The sequence below is a fragment of the Lates calcarifer genome, linkage group LG8, assembly GCF_001640805.2.
Source record: "Lates calcarifer isolate ASB-BC8 linkage group LG8, TLL_Latcal_v3, whole genome shotgun sequence".
NCBI lineage: Eukaryota > Metazoa > Chordata > Actinopteri > Centropomidae > Lates > Lates calcarifer.
In genome coordinates this window covers 14,281,777-14,307,962 of record NC_066840.1, presented here as the reverse complement: position 1 = coordinate 14,307,962, position 26,186 = coordinate 14,281,777, and the positions used below count along the sequence as shown (strand labels likewise).

Here is a 26,186-nt window from a genome sequence, read left to right as displayed (position 1 = left end):
TGATGTGTAGTTGACGAGCATCTTAAAAGTGAATTGCCGGATTTTCGAATGGACTTCGGCGCTCAACCTTTTCAAACCAGACTCTTCAACCTATAATCCGGGTTATAAATTAGTGTGGCAGTTGTGTAGTGAAGCCCACCTCCTCTGCGTGTTTTCTCAGTGCCTTCTCTCGCTCATACTGGGTGACGAGTTGCTCGTTGTCCTCCTTCAGCAGCTCCAGCTCCACTTCGTGCTCCTGGTTGACAGCGAACACCGAGTCCAAGTTCTCCAGCACGGCGACGACCAGCGGCATCAGCTCCTTCACCACGTCCTCGTCGTACTTCTCGATGAGCCGCTCAAACTCGCGGTAAATCGAGCTGGCCAAGCCTGAAACCCGCTCGGACATCATGGCAGAGTTGCCCGAGTCGTCCTGATACAGGACTACGTCGTCCAGCTCCATTTTCTTGCCTCCGCTTGCACTTCTTTCCCACCAGCTAACGTTAATGAGCTAGCCGCAAGCTTCGGCTGCCCAGCGGCTGCCCGCCTTGCTACTTTAAGCGAAACAAAACAGTGTTTCTAAAACATCTCTCGGACGTTGTTTGTCGTACAGAGGAGACACTGTACTTCATAAACAAACTCTATATTCTGTATTCGTCTGGACGGCTGACTTTAGGAGCTGGCTAGCCTGGAAGCTAGCAGTACTGAAAAGTCTTTACTTGGCTCCTGATTAGTTTCCCTGTCCAACAGATGAGCTCCTGCTGCTGCCTTCACGTGCTGTCGGAAAGACGGAGACAAACGCAGTTAAACTACTCCTCGGAGTGGTAAACACAGCGGAGGAGATAGCGGTTTTTATCCCAGGAGTCACCTGATGTGTAACTGTGAAAAAAGCCAGAGGCTAACCGTACACCGAGTAAACATCAGCTCACAAGTTCACGTTGTTAAAGCTCAAATCATAATTTATTCTGACCTGTTGCTCATATATTTTCTGTTATGTGACGTTTAAGGGGCGGAGAAGAAACCGTATCCACTGATTAAGAGGAATACTCATTTTTTCTAGATTTGTTTTTATTTTCAGACGAAAAAATGTCAAATCATTTGATTTTCTGCTTTAATTCGTAATTTCTGCCACTCATTTCTCCCCTTTAATTTGACACAAGCAAAGTAGCTGCGCAGGCTTCCTCGTTTACAGCCAAAAAGTAGACACACGCTGTTTGAGCCAACTTTTAACACTGTAATGACTGTAATAAATTGGCCGTGTCCGAGTTTTGAAACGGGATCTTCCGAGGGTCACTTGAAGAGGTCATGTGTCGGTGACGGGATGTCGTGGTTACGTCACATGCTAAAGAGAGCTGGAAGGGGACCGAGCAAAAACTGAAGCTAATCCGCGGAGCATTTCATAATTAATTACACCCCCTCCCGTTGACTTACACAGCTTTAGCCAAGACACAAATCCCATTGTTTAGGCCTTTTAAATTATATTATTATTTTACTGGCTCCGCAGTCTTTGGAATAAAAACCATCAATGGATGAAGAGTGTGCTTCAAAACAAAGCTTTTATTTGCATCATGGAGTCCAATGCATTCTATTGAGGATGTGAAATACTTAATGCAGGCATCAGCTGATTCAAACGTTCATATATCACCTGAAAAAAAAAGTTATATTTATGGCAAGTGAACAGAAAATCACAAAAGTACAATCTTTCTTCTTCTGTTTATTCCAAACACCGTGCACTAAACTTACTGTAAACACACTGCACTCTTCGCTGTCTTTCTGTTTTTTCCTGTAATGCATAGGCACTGTTCACCCTGATGTCTCAAGACGTTAAAAAACACGAGGCACACTAACCACAGCTACGACACGACGAAGACGTCCCGGATCAGGCAGCACTCGCACAAACAGAGGATGGAGAACATTACGATATAACTGCAGCACTGTTCATATATTGTAACGCACATTCAAAGATCATGGCAGAAAGTTGCTAATGGAGTAACTGAAATGAAACTAAATAATATCTAAGTTAAAATAATTAAAAGTGCAACAAAAAGTCCTCGTGCTCCACGTGTTTCTCTTAACAGAGATAAATCTCTACTGCTTCCATCATCATTACAATTAAGTGCAGATATGTTGAGGCGGAGGAGAAAATCAAATGGCTTTAACGTATAAACAGAAGTAGGCGTGACATCGGGATAAAGAGTCTCTATGGTACATGTCAGATAGTGTTGTGCTGGCTGTTGTCGAGCGACGACGGGCAGAGGGAGTAGGGCTTCTCACTGGTCAGGCTGTTGAGTGCTCGCAGCACAATGTCAGGCATGTGATCTGAGAGCATCCTGGGGCTGATCACAATACTCCTGAAAGACATTTCACTGGACCACTCTGCTCGGTACCGGACTTGGGAGAAGCAGGATCTGAGAGGAGAGAAAAGACAAACACTCTGGTGACGAGGCGGCCTCTTTCCATTCGATACTGATCTGGGATTCAGTTTGTACTGTATGCAAATATCAGCACAGGCATTGTTCATGTGACTGTCAGCATCTATGGTCATATGTAATGTGTGTGTTCACTGCTGAACCAGCTCCAAATGCTGCACAATGAGCCTGCAACTCACATTATTTTCATTACAGGTGAATCTGCTGGTTTTCCTCTGAGTAACTGATCAATCATTTGGTCTGAAAAATGTTGGTCAGAAGTTTCTAAAGTCCAAAAAGATAGTCAGCCATAAAACTAAACTGACTAAGAAAGAAAAGAAAATATTCACATTTGAAGACATGGAAACCTTAATGTTTTTATATTTTTACTATAAAAATGAATCAAACTCCTGATCAGTTATTAACATATTTGCTTAACGCAGGCGTAGGTGATTAATTGAGATGGAAATTTCAGAGAAATTAGCATCAGATCAAGTTTAGTAACTGAAAGTTGGTCTCTGCCTCCTCAGGTGCAGCGTTATCATCTCCAGCAGGAACTCAAGCTGCCGTGTTGGAGCCTCAGCTCCTGTATTTTACACTTTTGCGTAATAATTTGTGTCGTGCTGCATGTGTCTGCTAAAGCGTTAGCACTAAGAGAAGACGGAGTAAACTGTGTATTAAAAAAAGATGAAGGTTGAGTCAGTTGAAAAGAGCTGAGGTGTCTGAACGTGACTGGAACTCATCAGTTTATTTATCGAGGGTTCAGACGCACCTCCGCGACGGCCCCTCCTCTGTGATATGCAGCACACGTCCAGGTAGGAACAGAGGTAAGTGGGCGGCCTTGTGGGCGGGCGAGCCGTCCGAACCCAGGCTCTGATAGGACGACGATCTGCGAATCATCAGGGACTCCTCGCCCAGCAGCGGCTGGTTGAGCTCCTCCTCCCTCCTGTTGTCCATCTCGGTGGGGCAGTCGTCGGGGTCTCCTCCAAACAGCTCATACCATAACCCCTGCAGCAGGATGCGGTACTGCAACACAGACAGGAAGAAAGTTACTGTGTGTCTTCAGATACTGAGAAATCGTGTCGAGGTGTAAAACTGATCGGCTCTTACTTTGGGCTTATTGCAGTTTGACACTATTTTAAGAATCCTCCTCTTTAGATCCTCCATGTTGGGAATACTCAGTCTGTGCATAAAGAAAGAAAGTGATCATTAAAACAAAGAGAACACTGAAAGGGACTGGTGAGCTGCACTCATGCTCTCTGTCTCTGTGCCTGTAATAACAGGGCAAAGCCAAATATAGAGTCTCCATCACATCACACTGTAGTCTATAATAGACTGTGCACCACAGCACATTCACATTGGCCTTCTGAAGACAAGAGTCTGCAGTGTCACTAACACAAACATGTTTTTACCCTCAGTGACTAATGTCAAATACACCAGACTGCAACAAGGAAGTAACCAGTTATCAACACACAGTATTTATTTATGATGTAGTTTAACTTTAAGAAAAAATAATCCCTCTGAATCTTCGTTTAAGTAGAAGTGTGACGGCTCAGAACTCACTCTTCTTCTTTAGTGTTTGGATCCACTTGTTTTTTTTCTCCATGCCTTTGTGTTTTATTCTGATTTTACTGCCTGGGAGTCTATTGATTTTATTCTGTGCAGCACTTTGGTCAACTTGCATTGTTTTTAAATGTGCTCTACAAATAAATGTGACTTGACTTTTTGATATTTTCCTTTTTGTCGGGTTGTAAAGGTTATAAAACTGCAGCGACCAGGTTAAATCACTGTTTCTGTCTCTTTCCTGACTCTGCTGCAGTCGTGGACGTATAAAGAGCCACAGGTCCATTGTCCGTTTGTTACTGACAAATCCTGCATGTTATATCTTTAGAACGACACATTCTGACCGGCGAGGGAGTAAATGAAGTGAAGGCGTCGGTCTTACCTGGGAACCAGATCCTTCCCCAGCACAACTGAGACCACAAAGTCCTTGGAGTAATCAGCTAAGGCTTTACTGCACAGGGAGAAAATACAGAGAGTGCAATGATTAGCATTATCAAAATTCAATTAAATTTTTATATTTTTGAAAGCAAGAGTTGGATAACGTGGACTGAAACAAGATTTTTTTGCAAATACTGGACAAACTTTCCTAAAACTAAAATGTTCCTGCTGGTCAATGTGTTTTAACTGTGTTGTCATTATAAATCTAGATTACATCTCTAAGAGTAAAGATAGAAATAAATAAATAAACCTTTATTTTTAACTGAGCACACTGCCCTGGTCTCTCCCAGGACATGGTCCCAGCCTTCCTCTTCCTTACCTCAGGAGTCCCCCTGGTGGAGAGAAGGCGTAGCACTGCAGGGCAGGGAAGGAATTGCGCAACATAACAGCCAGCACTGCAGCTGTGCCAGCTCCCAAACTGTGACCGGTGACGACCAGTTTATACTCCTGCAAACACAACAACACAACAACACACAAACACACAAAGAGGATCGTTTGTGATCCATTTCCTCTAAAAAAAATCTGATGTTATTTCTTGACATTAATAGTAAATATCCCAAAATAAAAACTCTTTTTGTGCTTCAGGCTAAATTTGAAATTAAATAATGTGAAATAATTTACACTGTAGTTCTGAGTCTTGGTTCAACAGTCAAATTCGAATCAGTATCATGTTGTTGTGCCGTCCCTGTAAACCTGTCCCATAGATAACATCTTATTCCCTCCAAATAGGATTTACCAGCAGGGATCAAACTGAAATAAAACACAACAACACAACCTCAGTTACACTTCTTACCGGAGCGACAGAGAAAGCCTGGTTCAGGATGCCATCATTAACCAGCTTCTTGTAGATGTAACTCGCCGCCTGGCAGATTCCCTACAGCAGTGAGGGAGCACAGCAGCATTAATCTCTACTGAAACACAGAATCATCCACTACAGACAGGTGTAGCTGTCTACAGAGACAGAAAGGTAAATGGACATTTACCTTGTGGGCGTAGCAGGCTCCAGGACACTCCTTCTATAGGCAGGTTCTCACATTCAGCAGACAGGTCTGTCAGGACATCCTGCAGGACACACACCGAGTGAGAGACACAACAAACTGAGAAACCGATTAACCTCACATCAAATCAGGGTTTTCCACAAGTGCATCCAATATCCAGCTGGTTGGCTTAATTGAATTGTTAAACAACTCATTGCGGGAGCCGAATTATCCTCAGAGGTCTCCTCCTCTCCAAAATAAACAGACCAAGTCATTAAAATCGGCAAAAACACTGAATAAAGTTGTTTCACTATAAAAATCAGTGTTTTCCGGCGCTCTTCGGCGGACACGGGACGTCATTAAAAGCCTGCGGGTGATTAGCCGAGCTGCCGCTAACGTTAGCCTAGCTTGTTTATAGGTTAAGATTCCTTCGGTGTTCATCGTTCAAGAGGTTTTTAATGGAAGCCGAATTATCCACACAGGTCTCATCCTCTCCAAAACAAACAGACCAAATCATTTAAAACGGCAAAACATTAAAAGAAACCGTGTTGCGTTAAAAAATAAAAATAAAAAAATCGATGTTTCTCTGTGACGCTCTGCGGCGGACACAGGACGTCAGTAAAAACTTTTACTATTTTTGAAATCTCAACTTTGAGACAAATGTTTCAGACCTGTTAACAAACATAAGTGGAAATATTCAATATTTTTCCACAACAATAACCATTTCACCTTCTCAGTTACAGTGAAACACTCTCACTTCCCTCTTACTGCTCTTTTTTAAATATAAAATCTATTTTAATGTGTTACATGACATCAGATGTAGACCAAGTGGCACCTATATTTATCAGTCTATTTAGACACATCTGTCATCTTCAGTCATCTATACAAACAGGGAAGTGATACTGAGCATGAAGAGGAAATGGGAGGATAACAGCAAACACTAGGACACAAATATAACAGAACCTGGCTCTAACAACAAGTTTCTGACAGGAAACACATAAAAATAAAATAAGAGATGAGAAAACAACTCACCTTCAGTGACAGCGTTCCTCTGACTGCCACCAGGACTGCCTCCCTCTTATGGTCCAGAGCCACGTAAAAGGGGATCTCGTAGATCTGTAACAAAGACAGGTTTGTTTATACGACCAACAGACTATGGACCAACAGTTTGAAAAGACAGAGAGAGATTAAATTAATGAGACCGAGCTCTCCTCCACATGCTTTTCTTGGCTTTGAATTTGAGAAGATTTTTTTCATATACTTGCACTCGACATCCTAAAAACCCTAAGAATAGTTTGCATAAAAAACAGAGTTCAACTAGCAGCATTAGAAAACAATAAATCAAGTCTGGGCTAATCCTGCTCTGACACAGGTTTGTGTGCTTCTTTAATCTCAGCATCACAATTAAACTGCTTAATCATGAAATTAACTGCGACTGCGCTCTTTCCTGTTCTTCTGGAAATGCTGCAGTCCATGTTGTAACACCTGTTCCAGGTGGGATTAGCCCGGACTTGCTTAAACGCTGCTGTTTGATGATGACAGAAATTAGCTGAGAAAAGTCTGAAATTGTGAAATCATGTATGTACATGTTGCACTAAGGAAGTGAGATGAACATTTTGTCCAGACACATAGAAAATTACATTATCCTGAGTGCTAACGATTACGAGCTGTAACTTGCTAATTTCTGGAACCCAGTGAAAAACAAGCTCAGCGGGCGTCACACAGAGACAAGTCAACAGCACAAATATGAAAGCTTCTTTTATAAAGCCTGTTCAAAGCAGGAATATCATGTAACATTCATGTGAAAAGTTGTGGATTCTGGGTGAGACCCTGACAGGTAGAATCAGGTAGAAGCAGGTAGAACTGATGAGGAGCTCACCTGGTTGTGGAAGCTGACAGTAGATGAAGTCTCTGTACTGCAGACCAGTGCTCTGCAGGATGGATGAGAAGTGACAGCCGAGGTGGTCTCCTCCAACGATGTCGTACTCAGCTGCACGGCTCCTACAGCTGACACACACACACACACACACACACACACACACACACACACTCGTTTTGATTTGGGTTACAACACTGAGCTAACACTGCACTGTGCTAACACAAAGGCAGCTTCATTTAAATTGAAGTTTACACTCAGTTAAACGTCTACAAGTTGTCTTTTTTATTCCGGTTCTTTTCTCCACCTCTGAAATTAAACGACCTGCTGCCACTCAAATATTTGAATCTCTCTGAAACACATCTTCAGTCGGCTGCTTCTGTGCTAAGGCTTTCTGCTCTGTCAGAACCAGTTTGAGAGACGTGCAATGGATGTCATCGGTGAAAAGCTGAGGAGGACAACATCAACTACAAACATGGATGATGGTCCACATTTTCACAGTCTCTCCGTGGAGATATTCATGATGTTGTTGTGAAAAGTAACACAAATAATCCTCAGAGAGAACATCTCACCAGTCTCCACATAGTTTGCAGGGCCCGGTAAAGAGGTTGGAGTAAATGTACAGCGGCCAGCCATAAGCTGCTGCAGCAAACTGCATACAGTGAGCTGTTTTCTCCAGCTCCGTCTCCAAATCTTCTCCCTTCAAACAACAGAAGATAGACAAAGAAAAGGAAAATGTAAAAACAAAAAGACGAGATGCTGCAGCTACGTGACTGACAGGCTCCGGTACTTACGATGGGAGACGAGGGACTGTGAGTGACCACGGCTTGTGGGTCTCTGCTTAGCTCCATCTTATCGTGCTCCTGGTGCAGCAGAGCTAAACCAGCTGCTATATCGCTAGGGACCAGATCTGTGTCCTGCCACACACACAGAGTACGAGGAATATAATCCAATCTGCCTTAACTCAATTTGTAAACCCACCAGCTGAAACCAGAGGGTGATCCTTACCGAGAAGAATCTGCTGAACAGCTGTGCGATGCTGGAGAACGCCGCCCGGTGGCTCTCGTCCTGCGGCAGGCAGCAGCACAGGAGCCGCAGCCTGTTCTCCCACACCTTGACGGCCATGGAGCGAGCTGTGGAGAAGAACTGGGAGCCCTCGCTGCTCTGGAGGTCTCGCACTCCCAGCGGCTCCTGTGGCGTCGGGCTGAGGGCGGGGGTTTCCCAGAGGGTCGAACACAAATATCACACCCAGCGCCGTGAAGAGCAGGATGATCCAGCTGTGGTGATGGAAAAAAGAAAGATGCTGAATCAGTCGCTGATTAATTCTAGAATGAGAGACGACAGAGCGGAGCAGGACTGATCCTAAAACCAGGAAGTAAGTTAGCATGTTAGCATGCAAGACATTTTTAGGTTTTATTCTCTGACATAAAACCGGTCAGTAAATCGCCCACTCCTGATGTCTGAAGCTTTGACGTGCAAACCAGGGTGATGCTAACTTCCAGGTTGGACCACAATAATACACCATCCCTGCTCCACTCTATTACAAAGTCACCACTCCAGGTAAACCCACCTGGCAACCACTGCTGAGATGACAGCACCCACTGTGGCAGGATCGCAGCCTTTGCTGTCGTCAGACACCCAGACGGCTCCCAGACAGGCCCACACCAGCTCAGGGATGTAGAGCAGCGCTCGCAGGTACACCAGTGCAGGCATGGAGCGCCTCGGGCCAGAGTTTGTGATGGAACCTGAGGAAACGATCACAGACGTCACTGAATTGTGTGACAGGTGGACGCTGAACAAGCTGCAGCACAGATGAAGATGTCGGAATACCTTTAATAAACTAGCATTGTTGGTGCTAACAGAGGGACGTCTCCGTCTCTACTTTCAGCTGTTGCACAGTTCAGTCACACTCAGTGAACTTTGCTTTGCTTCATCTCCCACCAGTTTCTAAAAGTTGTGTAAAGGAGCAGCTTCCTGAATAAGCTAACGTGTATTTTGACACCACTGCTGCTGCGGGATAAATTATGTTACAGGTCTATTTATTTTTCACATGTTTGTAGAGATTTTTTAAAGGTAAAAACAAGTGATTTACCTTGGGCACTGACATAAACAATAGCACACAGTGACAGGATGATGAGTCCCAGCACAACCAACAGTCCGACCAGGTAAGTGTGAAGAACTCCTCTCCCGTTACAGTCAAAATGACCCTTGTGGTAAGTGTACAGGATCATGGTGCCAATCCACCTGAGGAGAAAACAAACGACAGGACAAAGAGTCAGTGAATACACATCAGTGGATATAATCCAGGTAGTAAAAGAAGCTGAGTAAAACATACCAAAGTACACGGACGAACAGCTCGAAGGCGCCGGGGAAAACAAGGTCGTCACTGGCGATCCCCCACCGCCGACCAAACACCACCATCCCCGGCATTGTGCAGGTAAAAGAGCCGAAATCTCCCGGTGATGGTAACTAACTCCTCACCACTATAAAGTGGGCAGGATTCCTTTGAGCAATGGACACCTCCTGTCATACATGACTTCACTGCCGAGGCAGCGGCTGCACCGGTTGGCGACGAGCCGTACCCATTGTTCTTACATTGTACTTTCCGGCGTTGCTTAATCAGCCCAAACGATCCCTGCCCCACAGTGAGAGCTAGCTAGAAGCTAACGTTAAACAGAGTATTCTAGCGGAAGCCCGTGTCTGTTACCGTTACCTAATTTAATGATATGACGAAACGCCCCTGCTACGATGATGATGGCATACACAGGGTGGCGGTTCGACCTGTCAACACGTAGCTAGCTTAAAAAAACGTTAGCTAACTTTGCTAACTGCGGTTAACGACAAGTTTCTAGAATTTATACCGTCGCGTGACTAGCTTAACGTTAGCTATCACGCTAAAATACTCTGAAGCTATTCCGAGAAGTTGATTGATAATCCCATTTGACAGACGCTACTGTTGTTTACTTCATAACATATCAACATCTCGCTGTATAAACACATTTACCTATTTCTTTATGGAAGTTTAGATAAGGAAAAACGCAGCTAAATTTAGACAGCTGGTTTTGTTTTCCTCGAAAACGAACACTGTCCGTCCGATTGTGATACCCTATTGCAACAGCAGACATCCGATTAACGTTCCGCTTTATTCCTCCCTTCTTTATATCATCCCACATAGTAACAATAGATGTAATAATACATCTTTGATATCAACTAGTTTTATACAAGAACCTGTCTGTGTCCAGTGTCAATTTTAGACACAGTCCATCCTTTTCTGACCATGTCAGTAAATGTCCAAAAGTCTCGGTGGAATTATTATAGATTTTAGCTAGCCAGACATTTATCAGCTAAGTAGGGGTATTTCTATGAGATAGGATATTTGCATTATGAGTCATTTTCCCAAATGTTAATGACTAGATTAATTCAAAATTGGAAATATTGCCATAATCGGTACAATCCTGGCACAGGTTACATTATGTTAGTTAGCTAGCTAACTATTATGGTCATTTTGTTCAAGTAATATGAACATGAATGTATATGTTGTTTTGAAATCGTGTTTTAAAGTAACATAACAGAAACATTATATTCAGTTTCATATACTCGGGTTCCTGAGGTGAGGACATGTGGTTCCATGGTGTAATGGTTAGCACTCTGGACTCTGAATCCAGCGATCCGAGTTCAAATCTCGGTGGAACCTGATTTATTTTCTTCTGTAAAATCGTTCAGATCAAAGTTCATGAATACATTCTATGTATCTACAGCACGCAAGTGTACGACCGTTCTAGAACTCAGACAAAAACTGCACGTGCAGCTTAGCAGCAGTAGCGGTTACTTCTTCCTCACGTCTAGAGCGCGTTCACTGGCCGTAAGACGTCACGCACAACATGGCGGCGCACATAGCAAGACGGTCTTATTTACTTTGTCGTAGCGCAGGAATAAATGTGATTCCACTGCAGCTAAGACCAAAGATTATCGCACGAGGGGACGTTATTAAGAGCACTTTACAGCCAGGTGTTTGTTACGGGACTCGAGAGACAGACACCAGACAGGTTAGTGAAATACCAAGTCTTTACCTCGGACAGGTCTCACACTAAAATGATGTGGTTAAACCAAATATATATAATCGATTATCACATCAACATCACAAGTAAAGGGTCAACAAGTCGAGACAAAGAGGGGATGAGCATAGGAGTCTCACATTGTGCAGTGATGAAAATAATATCATATCATCCCAGGATGTGCTGAATTTGATACTGTATGTGCAACACTAAACTTTTCCCTTCTCAAAAACTCCAGAGGTCATTGTTGTTTAGAAGAGAAAATGAGAACAAATCAATAAATAACAATACATTTGTAAAACAGTGTAAATGAACTGTATTTCTGTCCTTGATGCACTGTGTTTTTATTCTTTCAGGACGCCCAAGTTCACGTTCCAGTGGGTAAATACAAATATATTCTTATTAAAGGAGAATAAGTGTTTTCTTTCTCTTCTTGTATTTTTTCACACTGTTTTTATTCTCTTTCTGTTTCCTAGACCGTCTGACAATATCTTACAGCAGAAGCAGTGGTGCTGGTGGTCAGCATGTCAATAAAGGTTCATAAAAGTTCACTCTTTTTAAAAACTTTGCCTTAGTATTCCTCGAATCTGTTGTCACGACTCATGCTCAGTATAATCATTTGTGTTATTTGTGTGTGTAACATCTCAATCCACAGTCAGCACAAAAGCAGAGGTCCGATTCCATGTGCAAACAGCAGACTGGCTCCCAGACGATGTTCGACAGAAAATCTTTGAGCAGGTTTGTTTCCATGTTGTGCTGTTTTGTCCATGTATATGGGACCATCTAGAGCAAATGTACAAATTTTCTGTTGTCGTACCACAGAACAAAAACCGCATCAATAAGGCCGGAGAGCTGCTGGTGACCTCTGAGCTGAGCAGGAGTCAGCAGAGAAACCTATCTGACTGTATACAGAAGATTTCTGCCATCATAGCTGAGGCCAGCAAGAAACCACATGAACCTACAGCAGAGGACATCGCGCTTAGGGAAGCCAGGTATTAACCCTAGCAGCAGAGCACATAGTTTTTCTATCCACACTGATTACAAATGTGTCTTATGAGTGCCTTTGTTGTGCAGGTTAGAGAAGAGGAACAAAGAGCGTCTCAAACAGAGGAAAATCCACTCAGCAACCAAGCAGGGCAGACGAGTGGACTTTGACTAACTGTTGTTTCTATCTCCAATGACTGATTTAACTGTGTTGTAAATAAATACAGCTAAATGATATATCCAGTATTTTGTCATTAATTCTGTGTAAACGAGGATAAAGTAGTGTCTCAAGTGAAGCCAACAGGATGATAATAACTTACAGACAGGAAAGAAAAGACTAGCAGAGGATGGTTTCGATCCATCGACCTCTGGGTTATGGGCCCAGCACGCTTCCGCTGCGCCACTCTGCTACTACATCCTCTATGGGTGTCCTGTTCGTATTTAACATTAAATATGTTCCGGTTATTGAATAGGTTTTAAGTTGTTTATTATAACGGCACGTAGAGTTTATTTGTATCTATTGCTGTTTATGTAATTGAGAGACAACTCAAACATTGTGTTAGCTGACCTAGCCAAGTGCAGGTTAGCTAGTTATGTAGGTTAGCATAAAGTTAGCGTTAGCTCGCAACAACAGCTTATGTTGATGAATGCTTGTGTCGTGTCCTTGATTTAGGGATACGTGGCAAGCAAACGGTACTATTCAGCCACAAAACGTAGTTAGTTATCGAGTACAACCCGATTTAAAAGAATGTATTTTTTACTGCTCAAGCGTAAAAAGCGACCACGAAGGGACTCGAACCCTCAATCTTCTGATCCGAAGTCAGACGCCTTATCCATTAGGCCACGCGGTCGGATCGACGAACAAGGAGCAGTGTCGCGTAGAAATACTTTTAGTAGGTTTGAAATATGTTCTATAAAGTGAAATAAAAGAACCCAGAAATATTAAAGTTACTGTGGTCATGGGCAAAGAGGAACATTAGGCACTAATATTAAATGCTGTGTCGGTGGTTTCTTTTAATTTCTTCTCATTATTATTAATTTACTAGTATTAAGTGATCACAGCATCATAGTAAATTAAAATGTTCCTAATAAAATGCATTTACTTTCCTGCGTTCAGAGCTATGTCTTAAAATGTGGTCTTATTTACTTTATCCAGTTTAAATATTATTTGCCCTAAAAAGGTGAAGTAAAAAGAATGCCAATTACAGTAAATAAAATAACACAGAATGCATTATATCAGTGTTTTATTAACGGTAAATTGGTCTGCAGACCAGGATAAACTTTAATCTTATCAATTAATAATGCACACGTAAATAAAGCAAATTAAATTTGTTTTATTTTGACAATATGTTAGTGACATTCACATATAGGCACTGAAAAAGTAAAAAAAAAAAAAAAAACATTCACACACAAATAAATACACAGGTACAATTTCATATCAGCTACTCTAACTATGCAAGAGATGAGGCGTCAAACATTTTCAAGTGCAATAGGTTAAGACATTACAGCACAGAAACCTCATGAGCCTTTGTACCAGGCTCCGGTTTGGCATGTGGTTTGTCTACGGTAACACATACTCCTCCTTCTTAAACTCTAAACAGTCATGAGCACTGACCTTGAATGCACCACAGTTATCCAGAAGAATCAAATTGCTGCAGCTGTAAATGAACCTTTACATCATCAGTACCAGGTTTCAGAAACACATCCATCCCCCCTCATACTTTTCAGCCTCAAAACACACACCTCAGGTTTCAAGCTTCATGTCGTACATTTCTACAGAAGTATCAGATATAAAATATTAGCTGTAATAACATTCATTATAACAAAGGTTTATACATAGGAGGTTACCCAGAAAAAGGCATAGGTATTGTATACTGTGAAAAAAGGTGCAATATATTTGCAGGTTAGTTTTATAGTTTGGTAAGACTGCGAGGTGTTAGACAAAGCCCTGGTTTGAAGCCTTACACTGGTTACAGTTCTACTATACAGCACAGTGTGTCTGTGTGGCTGTAATTAAAGGAAAGTAGTAACACTCAAATACAAAAGCTCCAAAGAATATTCTTTAAAAAGGATCCACATCCCTGTTTTAACAAATGTTCATGCTGTCCTTCTTACAACGGTAAACAGAAATGCTTATGTGCAAAACTTAATCAACGGGCCTGTTTACTTCACAGTCTTCAGGGTATTTATATACTCTATGATGAGTGTCAATAATGCCCAGAAAATAGTGAAAACAACAATCTGCAGAGATTGTCCTCTGCAACTTTTTAGGATAAGAAGCATCACCCCTACACATTCAAACCTCAACAGGTCCGAAACTGATAATCTAAGACTAAAATAAGCTTGTATCACATACTGTAGTATTATAAATAAATAGCAATGCTTCTGGTATTTTACCAGGCAGGTTTATATTTTGTTGTAGCCCAATGAAAAGTGACTTTAACACAGTAGGGGAAGAAGGTATTTCATCTCTAAATGTTAATTAAATTTCCAGTCTGGGCTCCTTTCCTCAAGTTTCACAGTTAACATCCCTTTTTCATTTGATCTCCAATGACGAGCACTTTGAATGAAAAGAGAATAAGCATAAGTGATAAAGTAATCAACAACATTTTGAGAAATACATTTATTTGCTTCCTAACCGGCACTCTTACGTCTGTATGCTAAACAAGAAGCTACTAGGTTAGCTAGCTAGGTTAGCTTAGCGTAGCGTAGCTTAACCCAAGGAATAGAAACAGGGGGAAACAGCTAGCCTGGCTCTGTCCAAAGGTAATAAAATCCTACTTGTTACTAGCCAGGAAACAGTCAAGCTAAAACAAGCTAGCTGTTTCCCCCTGTTTCCAGTCTTTCTGCTAAGCTAGGATAATCACTCCCAGAGAGAAAGTAAATAAATCTATTCCTGAAAATCTCTAGACAAAAGGGGCAAGGCAGCAAAACATTGACAAAAAGCTGTAGGCGAAATCGCACACAGAGAGAATGGTGCACGATAGTAGCAACGTCAATCAGACTAAAAGGCTTTCAGTTTTGAACAGTGTTAATCTGTAAAGTTATATATGTAATAAGAGAAGAATTATTAGCACCTCAAGTTCATTTCTTGAGACAAACAGCACGGTGGCCTGAGAGGATCAATCTTTGTCTTTCTTAGTGTCATAATAAAAAAATGTTAGTAGAGTCCAATACAATAAAATTAACAGATAAAGTTCGTGTTAATTTTTCTAGTGTAGCTTTACTGTTGAGTGCACTTGTGAGGCTCATGAGAGGCATATTGCTGTTATTGTGTTACTGTGGTATATGCCCAAGGTAATAAGGCAGTGAAGCCAGTATATATATTAAGTGGGAACACTGGAATAAAAGACTATGACGAGGGTGATCTCAAACGTTCATGTTCTATATACGACTGAATTCTGCGAAGTTTTAAAATTGATCACATGCACATCAGAATCTGCTAGAAGGTTTCAGCTCTGGATTAAAACCATGCAGTCTCATTTGACCTCAGACTGAACTGTACTTGAATTTAGCAGTTTTTTTTAAATAGCACCCTCTGTATGTCTCTGTAGGTTCTCAGTCAACCAGGTCATGGTAGTCTTAAGTGCTAGCGTCAAAGGCAACCTGACTTCTTTTAGGTTTCTTGAAGACATTTCTCTGCTCACTCCGAAAGGCTTCTTCATTTCTAGAGAGTGGTTGGGGATTTAATCTCTTGCAGATGGATGGATGCAGATGGACCACCTCGTCCATCTGCATCTAAAGGAGAAGGGACACTCTTTCAAGGATACTAATATCCACATTTTGGAAAGAGAAGACAGATGGTCTATGTCCAACCGGAGCGACCATCGTCAAACAGAGGTGATGGCCTATGACACCAACTATCGGCCAACCACAACACAGTCTTGAGAGCCTTACCCGTGTGATTTAACCCCCATTCACACCTCGAGCCACGTGGTCCTAGCAAACTCACATGATGGCATGGTGGGTTAACGACCCTCAGGACAAATATCTGAGACAACGCAACCGGCCTCTAGAACTGAGGAAACCTTTTGGATGAGAGGTGAAACGTCTTCAACAAACCTAAAAGAAGTCCAGTTGCCTTCAACTCTAGCACTTAAGAACACCCTCTGTAAGAATGTTTACACCAAACCTCTGTTCACAAACTCAAGCACTAAACCAATCAGTGTACTATTAGTGTTTACTAGATTTGCCTGATTTGCCAGATTTGCTAGTTTTAGCAGCTTTGGTAGCTTTGATGTCCATCTTGGTCTTCTGGATACGAGAGAAGATCTCCTTAAAAAGGGCCTTGTACTCTGGTGTGTTCTGTCCCAGCCGTTTATCCACTGCCTCCACCTGCTTGCTGATGCTCTCAATGGCCTCAGGGGTGGAGGGCGACTCAGTCGGGGTAGGGGGCGGCACTGGGGTGGGGCCCATGGCGCAGTCCTTCATGGATGGGTCTCGGGAGACTGGTCGGGAAGTCTGGACCTCGGCATGGCACAGACTCTCCTCGTGGCGGCCGACACTTCCCTAACAGCTCCTCGTATTTCTCCAGTAAGGCGTGGTACTGCTCGTCCACCTCCCTGAGGATGGACATCCCTCTCTTCCTCACGCTGTTGGCGTGGAGAGCGTAGCTGCCTCTCCTGCGGCCGGAGGCGTCCCGGGCCACGATGGCATTGAGCGCTGTGTCACTGCAGCTTTTCCTCACAGGGCTGGACTCGGGTAACGCCTCACCTCCAACACCCCCTCCACCCTCGGTTTCCTCCCTCACCCCTCCTCCCGTCTCCCCGCCCTCCACTTCCAAGAAGGTGTCAGTCTCCGGTGTGCTATTGAGGACAGTCTGGGTGAGAGCCACACCGTCGTCCTCGCCACTCAGCAGGAAAGTCCGAGCTCGACGTAGCTGCTGCAGCTCCTGAAGCTCCACCTCCAACTCCCGGACCCTTGCTTGGCAGCCCTCAGCATCCTAGGAGCAAAAACACAGTTTTACTTTTCCCTGTTTTCCACGCAACATTAAATTTGAACTGTTAGGAGCATTTCAACCAAAAATAAATCGGTCTAGAACCCAAGAAGTAGGTTTGCAAATGGAACCAAAAAATGGCAGGTTTCCAGTTGGTGTGTCTGCAGACAAACACTCACAGGAAATCAATGCAATTCCACCATTGTGCATTGTGCAACAACCCCCATTAATGATGCATCCTTGATTACAAAGGTTCTGCTCAAACCCTGGTGAAAACATGGGCTGGATTTCTGGATAGCATCAAAGTTCCAGAAATCCTGAACAGAACCGGTGCAAGAATAAGAGCATATTTGGTGGAAAAGGGGTAATTGAGATGACTAGTTTCTCCTGATTTTGATGTAGAAGTCAGTGTTGTAAACCACCAAGCACAAAATGTGGTGGTCTTTTGAGACAGTAATAGTTTTTAATTTGTCTTTACTGGTCTTTTCTTTGAATTTCTTTCCATGTGAACCTGCAGTAACAGATTTTTGCCACTTGGGGGCAGCGGAAACAAGCTCTAAACAGAACGTTATCACGGTTTAAGTGTGGCAAACTTTCTGGATTGCCTATTTACACATTCAGCAGATTTGGTAGCAAGATTAGCATTTATCTGGAGCCACACTGTCTGGCCACCTTTTTAGCTGCAGTATGTTCCACTATGTTCACCAGCAGGGTATTAAAACACCATAAACCTGTGAAACTGCAAATTCAGTTCCATTATTACCATAAAAATATTGATTGTAGCAGTTTAAATGATGAGTTAAGAACTTGATCCATTGTATAAGTGAATGAAAAAATGCAAGACTATTCAGAAACTGGAAGTATTCAGACTTGTATACCTGTGTATAATTCGTCAACATACCTGCACCCGTGTCTGCAGCCGCGAGAACTCTGCAAGTAGGACGTTGCACTCTCTCTCCACGCCCTCTCTACGCCCCCTCTCGGTCCGGACGGCCGCTCGGAGGGCCGACACCGCCTCCCTCAGGTGCTGGTTCTCTTCTTCAAATGGTTGCCGCTTTGCATCCACGGTAAAGCTCTCAGCTCTCCCCACCACAAACTCATCCTCATACCTGAAAATAAAATATAGATATATGGTTAGTTTCTTACAGGCAGATGTGTTTTTTTATTGTAAAGATGACTTCCTGTGGAAAAATAACAAGTACCTGGGCGCTGTGCAAAGCTCCCTCAGGCAAGGGAAGGAGTGGATGGTCTTGCGTCGCTCCCTCTTCTCCCTCCTGACTCGGAGCTGCTCCATGGAGCGGAGCTGCTCCACCTGCCCTGACAGAGACTCCACCTGGTTCTGCAGAGCCTCAATGGTCCCGGTTAACCTGATCCAGGAGGAAGAGCAAACATTTAAGATGTAAAAGGAGGAGGAGGAGGATGAAGCAGTAGAGGGAGGAAAACTGGTCAGTCACCTCTCTATCTTCTGCTGCGAGGCCTTGCTGTCCGTCACCAGCGTGTGGTTTGTGCGCTCCAGGTCCCTGGCGGTCCCATCCAGCTGCTCGTACACTTTGGCGTGCTGCTCGTTCATGTCCCGAAGAACCTCCAGCTGCTTCGACAGGTACTGTTGCACAAAACACAGATACAGGCTTTTGTAAAAGCAACTACACACAGTGAAATTACACACAAATCCATTATTATTTATTAATTATCTAGTAGAATTGATTGCCCTGTTTGACCAGTTAATCTACTATAGATTTTGTCTCTGAAGATCATGTGGTATGACTGAAAGCCCCAGAGCAGCTGCTAAATAGACCTTAAAGGTCCAATGTGTAGCATTTACAGGGCAATATAATATACAAAAATAATAATGTGTAATCGCCTAAAACTAACATCTAACGGCATAGAATGAACAATTTTTATCTACATAGGGAGCGGGTCCTTTTCTACAGAGTCCACCATGTTGTGCTGCCATGTTTCTACAGTGGGCAAGAGCGGACAAACCGAACCAAACAGTGGCTCTATATAAGGCCACTATTTAGTTTTCTTGATGGAGTGGATTGATGGTGCCGGAGTTGATGGCATTTTATCGCTTGACAGCCATCGCAGACTTTCCACCACGCATGGAGAGGGAAGGAGAGTTCAGGGGACAGGTACTCAATTGGCTGCAATGTGCGTTCTCACCACTAGATGCCACTAAATCCCACACACTGCTTCTTTAAAATCTAAGGTCAAAAGGAACTTAAAACCTCAACTTTTCCTGTTTCAATTTGTCTATGATCAAATCAACCATAAATTAGCAAATTAAACCATTCAATTTAACAACAATCTGTATAGTTGTCTTGTTCTTCCCTATAAAACCTTTTATTAAAGGAACATTCCCAAATGTCTTTTCTAAATTCAGTTAATAGTTTGTGTAAGTGAGGGAGCAATCAGTTTAAAGATTAAATCATTCACACCTCAATCTCCTGCACTTGCTCTTCATTGGTGATGTACATCTGCTGCAGAGAGTCCTCCAGCTCCTTGTTCCTCTCCAGCAGAGTCTTTCCCAGCTCCGCCGCCAAGTGGAGGTCTGAACGTTGGAAAGATAATGAAAAAAAGAGATGAAGAAATCAGTCATAAGCGCAGAGACAGGAGTATGTGAAAAATGAAATGGTGGAAAAAATAGGAGAGGAAAGATTCAGAGGACAAGAAGAAGAAGGGGGGAAGTTAATCTGACAGACGAAGACACACTGCAGCCGTACAATTTAGATTACCCACTGTCAGGATTAATAGGGCACACTGTTCTATTCTGGGCAAGGTTATAACAGGGTCTGGAGCAGAATGATCAAAGGGTCCATCACGCCATCTTCGTCTGCACTGGACTGGTTCAATTATAGAGTTAGGAGAGCAGGAAGACAGAAGACGGAGAGGCAGCACTCCTCCCTGCAGATCCTCCTCTCTCCACTGACTGAATATGAAGGTCAGAGATTGGTGCCAAGATTATTTGAAGAGACACCTCTCCACTGAGATTAGGACAGGAATAGGCTGAGAGTCAACATGAGTGATGCTGGAGGCAAAGGTGTAAATTTCTGCTAAATCATATCCGACAGCAGCCGTTGTTTTCCTTTCACTGCACCACACTCCTCTGTTTTTATTTGTGCTCCCAGATAAATGCACCTCCTAAGTAAGATGAGTCACTGTCATCTGTCTTTATTCTACCCGTGCTCTGACTCAGCGGTATTGACGGCCTACATTGTCGGGTTTGAGTCAGCAAGATGTGGTTTGTGACCTCACAAAAAAGAAAGCGAGAGACCAGACTGAACAGCCAATGAAGTCATCGCTCATACAGCCCTGTCTTTAAAAATTAATAGTGATCACTTGGACGGACGCCAGGCCTAAAGCTCCTCACAGCAACTCCTGATCTGTATCACTGCAGCATTTACCTATCACTGCAGCTGTGCCATGCTGGATAAATACAAACCACTGTCTTTGCATTTTGGACTATTTACCTGACATGCAGAACATCTGCAATACTTTTCTAAACCACAAAAAAGGTCCTCAAGCCAGGCATGCTGGTTAACACCAGGACTGGACGATAAAATGTCTGTTTGCTGGATGTTTTTAAACCACGCTCCTCTTCTACCTGGCAGCTCTGTCCTCACCTCCGTCAATTAGACTAATGAGCAGCAAGCTAAGCATGCACTCTCCAACAGCTCCATATGGACTAATTCACACACTTCCCTCTGTGCAGATAGTATAATGAATTCCTGCGGGGCCCTGGCATCAGCAGCTCAGGTACCACTGAATGGATCCCTTCTCTACGCTGGAGTGAGTCCAACCAGCCTTCTTTCTGTTAGGACGAGCTTCACTAGAAATGCTCTGAGGGAGTAACATAGAGTTCAAAGCATCTTTCAAGCTGTGAAATGTTACTACCATAACTGTGAAGAACTCAAAGCTGATAATAAACAGCTCTCTGAATTTTCACCTAATTTCATGTATCTTTCCTTCTAGTGCATCTCATCTATTTTTATTCTTGTCGTGCGATAAACTCTCTCACACATCACACCAGCAAAGACAAACATGTCTGACGCTGTGACTGGAAAAACAAAGAGACATTTACTTCACTGTTTTGCAGTCTTCAGTGCCCGAGGCTGCTTAACAAGAGACAGTGATTTAAAGTAGTTGTTGAAAGCTCAAACGTTTGTATTTCATTTGTTTTCAGCGATTTCAACCACAACCCAGTTTATTTACAAAACGTGGCCGTCCAGTAGTTAAGGCTACTAATCAACACAAGAGATGAAACGACTGTGTAAAGCGTCACTTGAATCTCCTCAGTTCCTTTCAGCTCCATGGGAATCAATTAATAGTGTTTTTCAACTCATTGTTTTTATTTTACAACCAATCGTGTTATTATTCTGGTTGAGTCTCCGAGCTCTCATCGTCATTATTCCTGCCGAAACACAGAGAACACCTGTGTGGATAATTCAGATCCCAGTAAAAACGTCCTGAACAATGAACACTGAAGGAATCCTAACCTAAAAACAAGCTAACGTAAGGTTAGCAGCAGCTCAGCTAACTGACGTCCTGTGTCCACCAAAAAGCGCCAAAAAAACACTGATTTTAACATGTAACTACTTTATTCAGTGTTTTTTTTTTCTAGTTTTAATTATCAGGTCTGTTTGTTTTGTCCTGAACGATGAACACAGAAGGAATCTGAATCTACGAATGAAACACAATGAGTTGTTTAACAATGAAATCAAGTCAAGTTGGTTGCACTTGTGTAAAACCCTGTGGATGTGTGAAAAGTTTGCCATCTGGTGAAACACGAAAAGTTATTTGCTCAGAAAGAACTGGGGCGTTAGCATTAGCAATGTTAACAACAATGGCGAACAGAAAAAAAGAAAAGAGCACTAACAACTGAAACTTCACAGTCATAGTCAGTATAATTATAGCCTAGCCAGTATTTATATTATAAATAGAGAGAATTAGCAGCCATGGCTAAAGACTCATGACAGGATTTCTAGTCCTTATCCAGTCTGACAAATCCAAAACCAAATACCAGACAACCAAAACACTGTGTTAGTGTCCACATTTCTCTGCAGCTGCCAGAGAAAGTGACGTTCCACAGCCAAAAGCCTCAGTGACGAGAGAATAACAGAGGAAGGAGGAGAGAAGAAGAAGAGGAGGAGGAAGGACTCAAACAGAGAGTGGGAGAGAGGAGGAAAGCCAATCGATACAGCTCACTGCACAAGCAAACAACTTAGTAAGTCAATACTCGTCACAGACGACGACCGAGTCTCGACCCAAACAGGATGAAAACCACCAAACATAATCACGTCATGTATGAAGAATACATTTCCTGCACGCTCCAGAAAACCAGCTGCAACCAGTCCAGAGTGTGAACAGACAAAGAGCTGGTTCAGGTTTTAAACATCTAGCATGCACGGACAGACATGCTCATATACTGTTGTTGTGGTAGGTGCGTATCACCCATGAGATTCACTGGAATGTGGAAAAAACAAGACGTCTTCTCTTTGGCTTTTCCTGTGTTGCAGACCAGACTTCTGCACAGAAACATTCAGAGATGAATTATTTACAGCCACAGCACAGAGTGTCGTTGTGTATTATAAAATGTCCTAATGCTCCAAGACCTTTGCTCTTCAATGCTCTGTCCTCAGGTGGCATAAACTCTTATTCAGCTGTAACAGGGACATTTAATCAGATGTAAGTCAAGCTGACGAGCCTCAGCTGCTCAGAGAGCCACGTATTCATTTCTTTTCCACAAGCTAGCCGAGGATCTGGCTAACACACACACACACACACACACACACACACACACACACACACAAAAGGCCCAAACAAAGAAGCATCCTAATTACACGTCTGCATCCCTGTTTAAGACTTGAAATATGAGCTGTGACTGAACCATAACCAGCTTTTACATTCCACAGGAGGACTCTGCTTTTTCAAAAATGTCTACACAAATGAACCACAGCAGGTAAAACATACCATGCTGCTGTAGCACTGTGTACAGGGAACACACCATCAAATCCTATGGGATGGATTTGTTCAGAATCATCTAATGTTGCAAACTTTTTTGGCGATAATTATTTTATGGACCAAATTTAAGAATAAGATTAAGACTGACGATAGAAATCCTTTACCAGTGTTTTACTTTCTTTCCATCTTACTGAGCGTCTATCTGTTGATTTGGATGTGTATAATAACCTGTACAGGCTTAAATAAAGTTGCAGTCAGTTGAATTCTTGCATGTTTTTGACCTAAAAGTGATTTCATTTGAATGTACTGTTAAATAAGGTCATAATCTGTCCAGCACATCCTAAAAATATGATTTTTTAATTAATACAACGTCCAAAAAGTATGGAATAATAAATAAGGTAATAAAAATGACCTGCCTTTGGCTCTAATCTAACTTTCAACTTGAATTAAAAGTATTAAGATCTTTACAAAGGTGTGAAAAACCAGTGATAACTAACATAAAGTCTTTGATTCCAGCACAGCAGCTTCACACAGCAGTAAAATGTGTTTGTACTCTTTCCACTGGACATGTGGCTTTTTGGAGTGAAACCTTTTTCTTCCTCAGAGCTCAGGTCGGACCGATCAGCCCTGCCAGTGATTCCTGCGAGACAACGAGCTGCTGTAACACGACGACTCCCTCTTATAATGTCACTTGACCATCAGTCAGCACTCTGAAGCTCTGAGAGGCCAGAGGACACTGCTCATCCCCACACCGGCCATTTTGACTTTTACTCTTTCTTCTTCACCGTCTCCTAAAACACAGAAGATCTACACATCTAATAAATCCACAACACATGCATGTTTGTGTGCGCATGTGTCTTCACAGTCAAGTAAAACCTCTGCATCAGCACCAGTCCACCTCGGCCAGCGGAAATGTACCGTTATAATTACTTGGCAGGAGGACAAGTTGATTTAGAGATAAGACAGGAAATGAATTAAGTGATGCAGAGTCCTCTATCTCTGATGCCTGATGAGTGATTTTCCATGAATATATCCCTGATACTGATCATAAATTTAAAGTCTATATCATGTTTAACTTTATTTAGAGAGTTCTGCAGTGAATAATTTGGTGGTAAACTAGCTAATAAATATCTGTGCAGATGTTTAGTCCATAGCAATGAAGTTTCCTGTTAGTTCCCTTGAAGTGGAACATAAAAAGCTTGTCCTCATTTATATGGAAATCAGCTGAGTCCATCTGGGATTACAGACATGTGACGAAACCTTTAAGCCTCTAAAACTAAATATATTAAAATCTCAGGAGCATGAACGACAAAGACGAGTGTAAACCAGACAGAGTCTCAATCAGACAAAGACTGAGCAGTGACTTAACTACAATTACAACTCTGTGTCCTTCAGCTGCAACGATTAGTCAATTAATCAACTGATCGATTTGACAGAAAATGAAGCGGCAACGATTTCAGTCACTTTTCAAGTAAAACGTCCAAAGATTTGAGTGTTTTCTTATAAAACTAAAGACTCATTCATCCACAGATAATCACTCTGCAGATTAACCAGTGATGAAAATACACAACCAGTGCATCACTGTGTTGTTTAATTACATTAAACTCTATGTGTGTGTGCAGTGAGAAAATAAAAATAATTCAATTTCTGTAATTTTCTGTGCATCAAAAAAATGCACATTTTTTTCTGCAGAAAAACATCAAGTCTTATCTGACACTGCTTTAATAATAATGCTGAAATAATAATATATTTATATTTAAGCTGCTGGTTTCATCCACTGAAATCCAGAAGATCAGATGATTATTATTAATTTTCTGTCGACTGACTCATTAATTAATTGACTAATAGTTGCAACACCACAAAAACTGTCTGGAAAATGTTGTAATATTTAATCTTCCATACACTTCAGCCCTGATAACAGCCTGATGCTGATGATTCCTCACAATACAAGGCCCTGTTTGGCAAGCTGTCAGCGCATTGTTGTCAAAGAAGCTCTGCCTGCACATCAACTACTTCAGCAAAGACCGGGTGAAGGACGTCTCCGTCGCCTCTTAACGCGACAGAGAGCCTTTGTTAAGCGGAGGCCAGCTGACCGGCCGGCGGCTGACAGCGGGGGGGATGCCGCGGGCAGGGAGGATGGTGTCTTGTCCTTACCCTGCTCCAGGTCCTGCTGGTCGTACCACGGCTCTTCCTCTTCGGTTACGAATTCCTCCATTCTCCCTGAGCTTAGCATGGGTGACCCCCCTCGCCTCCTGCTCCTGAAACCCTCAGAAACCGGCCTCAGTGTCGGAACAAAAGAGCTCCGGCTGGCAGGATCCTCCAGGAGGCAGCGGTCTGCTCCTTCAAAGCTGCTTTTTCTCAGTCAGGGAGTGCTGTGTTGTGTTGTGTTGAAGCTCTACGTGTTTCCTCCTTCCTTCCTCTCCTCTGTGTTTCCTCGGTCACTCCCACCTCCTCCTCTCGCCCCCCACCTCCGCTCGGCACCGGCCCATCCCGGCGCTCAGACCCGCTCCTCCTGCTCCTCCTGCTCCTCCTGCTGCTGCTGCAGAGGATCCTCAGACGTGGCAGAGATGTTGCAACAACACCGCTCCTTTCCTCTCCCTGTTCTCAGCAGCACGCTCAAGACGCCTTCACGTGCTGCTCGGAAGATCTAACAGTACAGTTTTGCTGTCACTGTGGTCGAGTGCGCCCTCTAGATTTCTGCGCATGTTATGATGACATGACGCCACCAGTTTAGACCTATTAATTATAAAGACGCATCAGTTAAATCATCCAGATAATATGGGACAAAACTAAGATTTCATACGGCATCTGAACGCAGCATTACCTCATAGGCTGGAGCTCCACAGAGGCCTGCAAAGTGTAGATCTTCATACATGTAGAGAAGGCTAATATACAGCTGTTAGAGTCAGTTAATGTAGCCCAGGCTGTGCAGTAGAAAGACAACTAAAAACTATTTTATATGAGTTAAATCTCTGACAACACTGTCTCCAACTTGACCCCATTGACCCTGAA

The 26,186-nt window shown here is 42.8% G+C and overlaps 4 protein-coding genes and 2 non-coding genes across 6 annotated transcripts in view; 2 read left to right on the top strand and 4 right to left on the bottom strand.

The window, feature by feature from the left end:
* Positions 1-944, bottom strand: part of spag9b (sperm associated antigen 9b) — a 31,426-nt gene extending 30,482 nt beyond the window's left edge. Inside the window, exon 1 of the mRNA XM_051072423.1 lies at positions 140-944. Within this exon, the coding sequence (XP_050928380.1) occupies positions 140-439 (300 nt within the window). The 5' untranslated portion in view covers positions 440-944. The remainder of the gene's footprint in view (positions 1-139) is intronic.
* Positions 945-1,513: 569 nt separating this feature from the next.
* On the bottom strand, positions 1,514-10,347 carry daglb (diacylglycerol lipase, beta). Its single transcript, XM_018660221.2, is given in 18 exon segments — positions 1,514-2,384; positions 3,157-3,410; positions 3,495-3,567; positions 4,330-4,398; positions 4,705-4,832; positions 5,179-5,259; positions 5,369-5,377; positions 5,379-5,447; positions 6,395-6,478; positions 7,242-7,259; positions 7,261-7,369; positions 7,811-7,938; positions 8,033-8,155; positions 8,247-8,453; positions 8,455-8,515; positions 8,809-8,983; positions 9,331-9,482; positions 9,574-10,347. Coding segments are annotated over 18 exon segments (2,031 nt in total). The 5' UTR covers positions 9,669-10,347; the 3' UTR covers positions 1,514-2,188.
* Positions 10,348-10,860: 513 nt separating this feature from the next.
* trnaq-cug (transfer RNA glutamine (anticodon CUG)) lies at positions 10,861-10,932 on the top strand. Its single transcript has one exon. It is a non-coding gene; the product is annotated as a tRNA-Gln (tRNA).
* Positions 10,933-10,977: 45 nt separating this feature from the next.
* mrpl58 (mitochondrial ribosomal protein L58) lies at positions 10,978-12,514 on the top strand. Its single transcript, XM_018660168.2, has 6 exons — positions 10,978-11,284; positions 11,650-11,674; positions 11,770-11,829; positions 11,949-12,031; positions 12,116-12,285; positions 12,368-12,514. Exons 1-6 carry the CDS (start codon positions 11,120-11,122, stop codon positions 12,450-12,452), a joined length of 588 nt encoding a protein of 195 aa, XP_018515684.1. The 5' UTR covers positions 10,978-11,119; the 3' UTR covers positions 12,453-12,514.
* Positions 12,515-13,055: 541 nt separating this feature from the next.
* trnar-ucg (transfer RNA arginine (anticodon UCG)) lies at positions 13,056-13,128 on the bottom strand. Its single transcript has one exon. It is a non-coding gene; the product is annotated as a tRNA-Arg (tRNA).
* A 463-nt stretch (positions 13,129-13,591) lies between these two features.
* Positions 13,592-26,186, bottom strand: LOC108872619 (cerebellar degeneration-related protein 2-like). Its single transcript, XM_018660429.2, is given in 7 exon segments — positions 13,592-16,774; positions 16,776-17,219; positions 18,115-18,322; positions 18,416-18,580; positions 18,668-18,816; positions 19,652-19,764; positions 25,329-26,186. Coding segments are annotated over 7 exon segments (1,482 nt in total). The 5' UTR covers positions 25,408-26,186; the 3' UTR covers positions 13,592-16,450.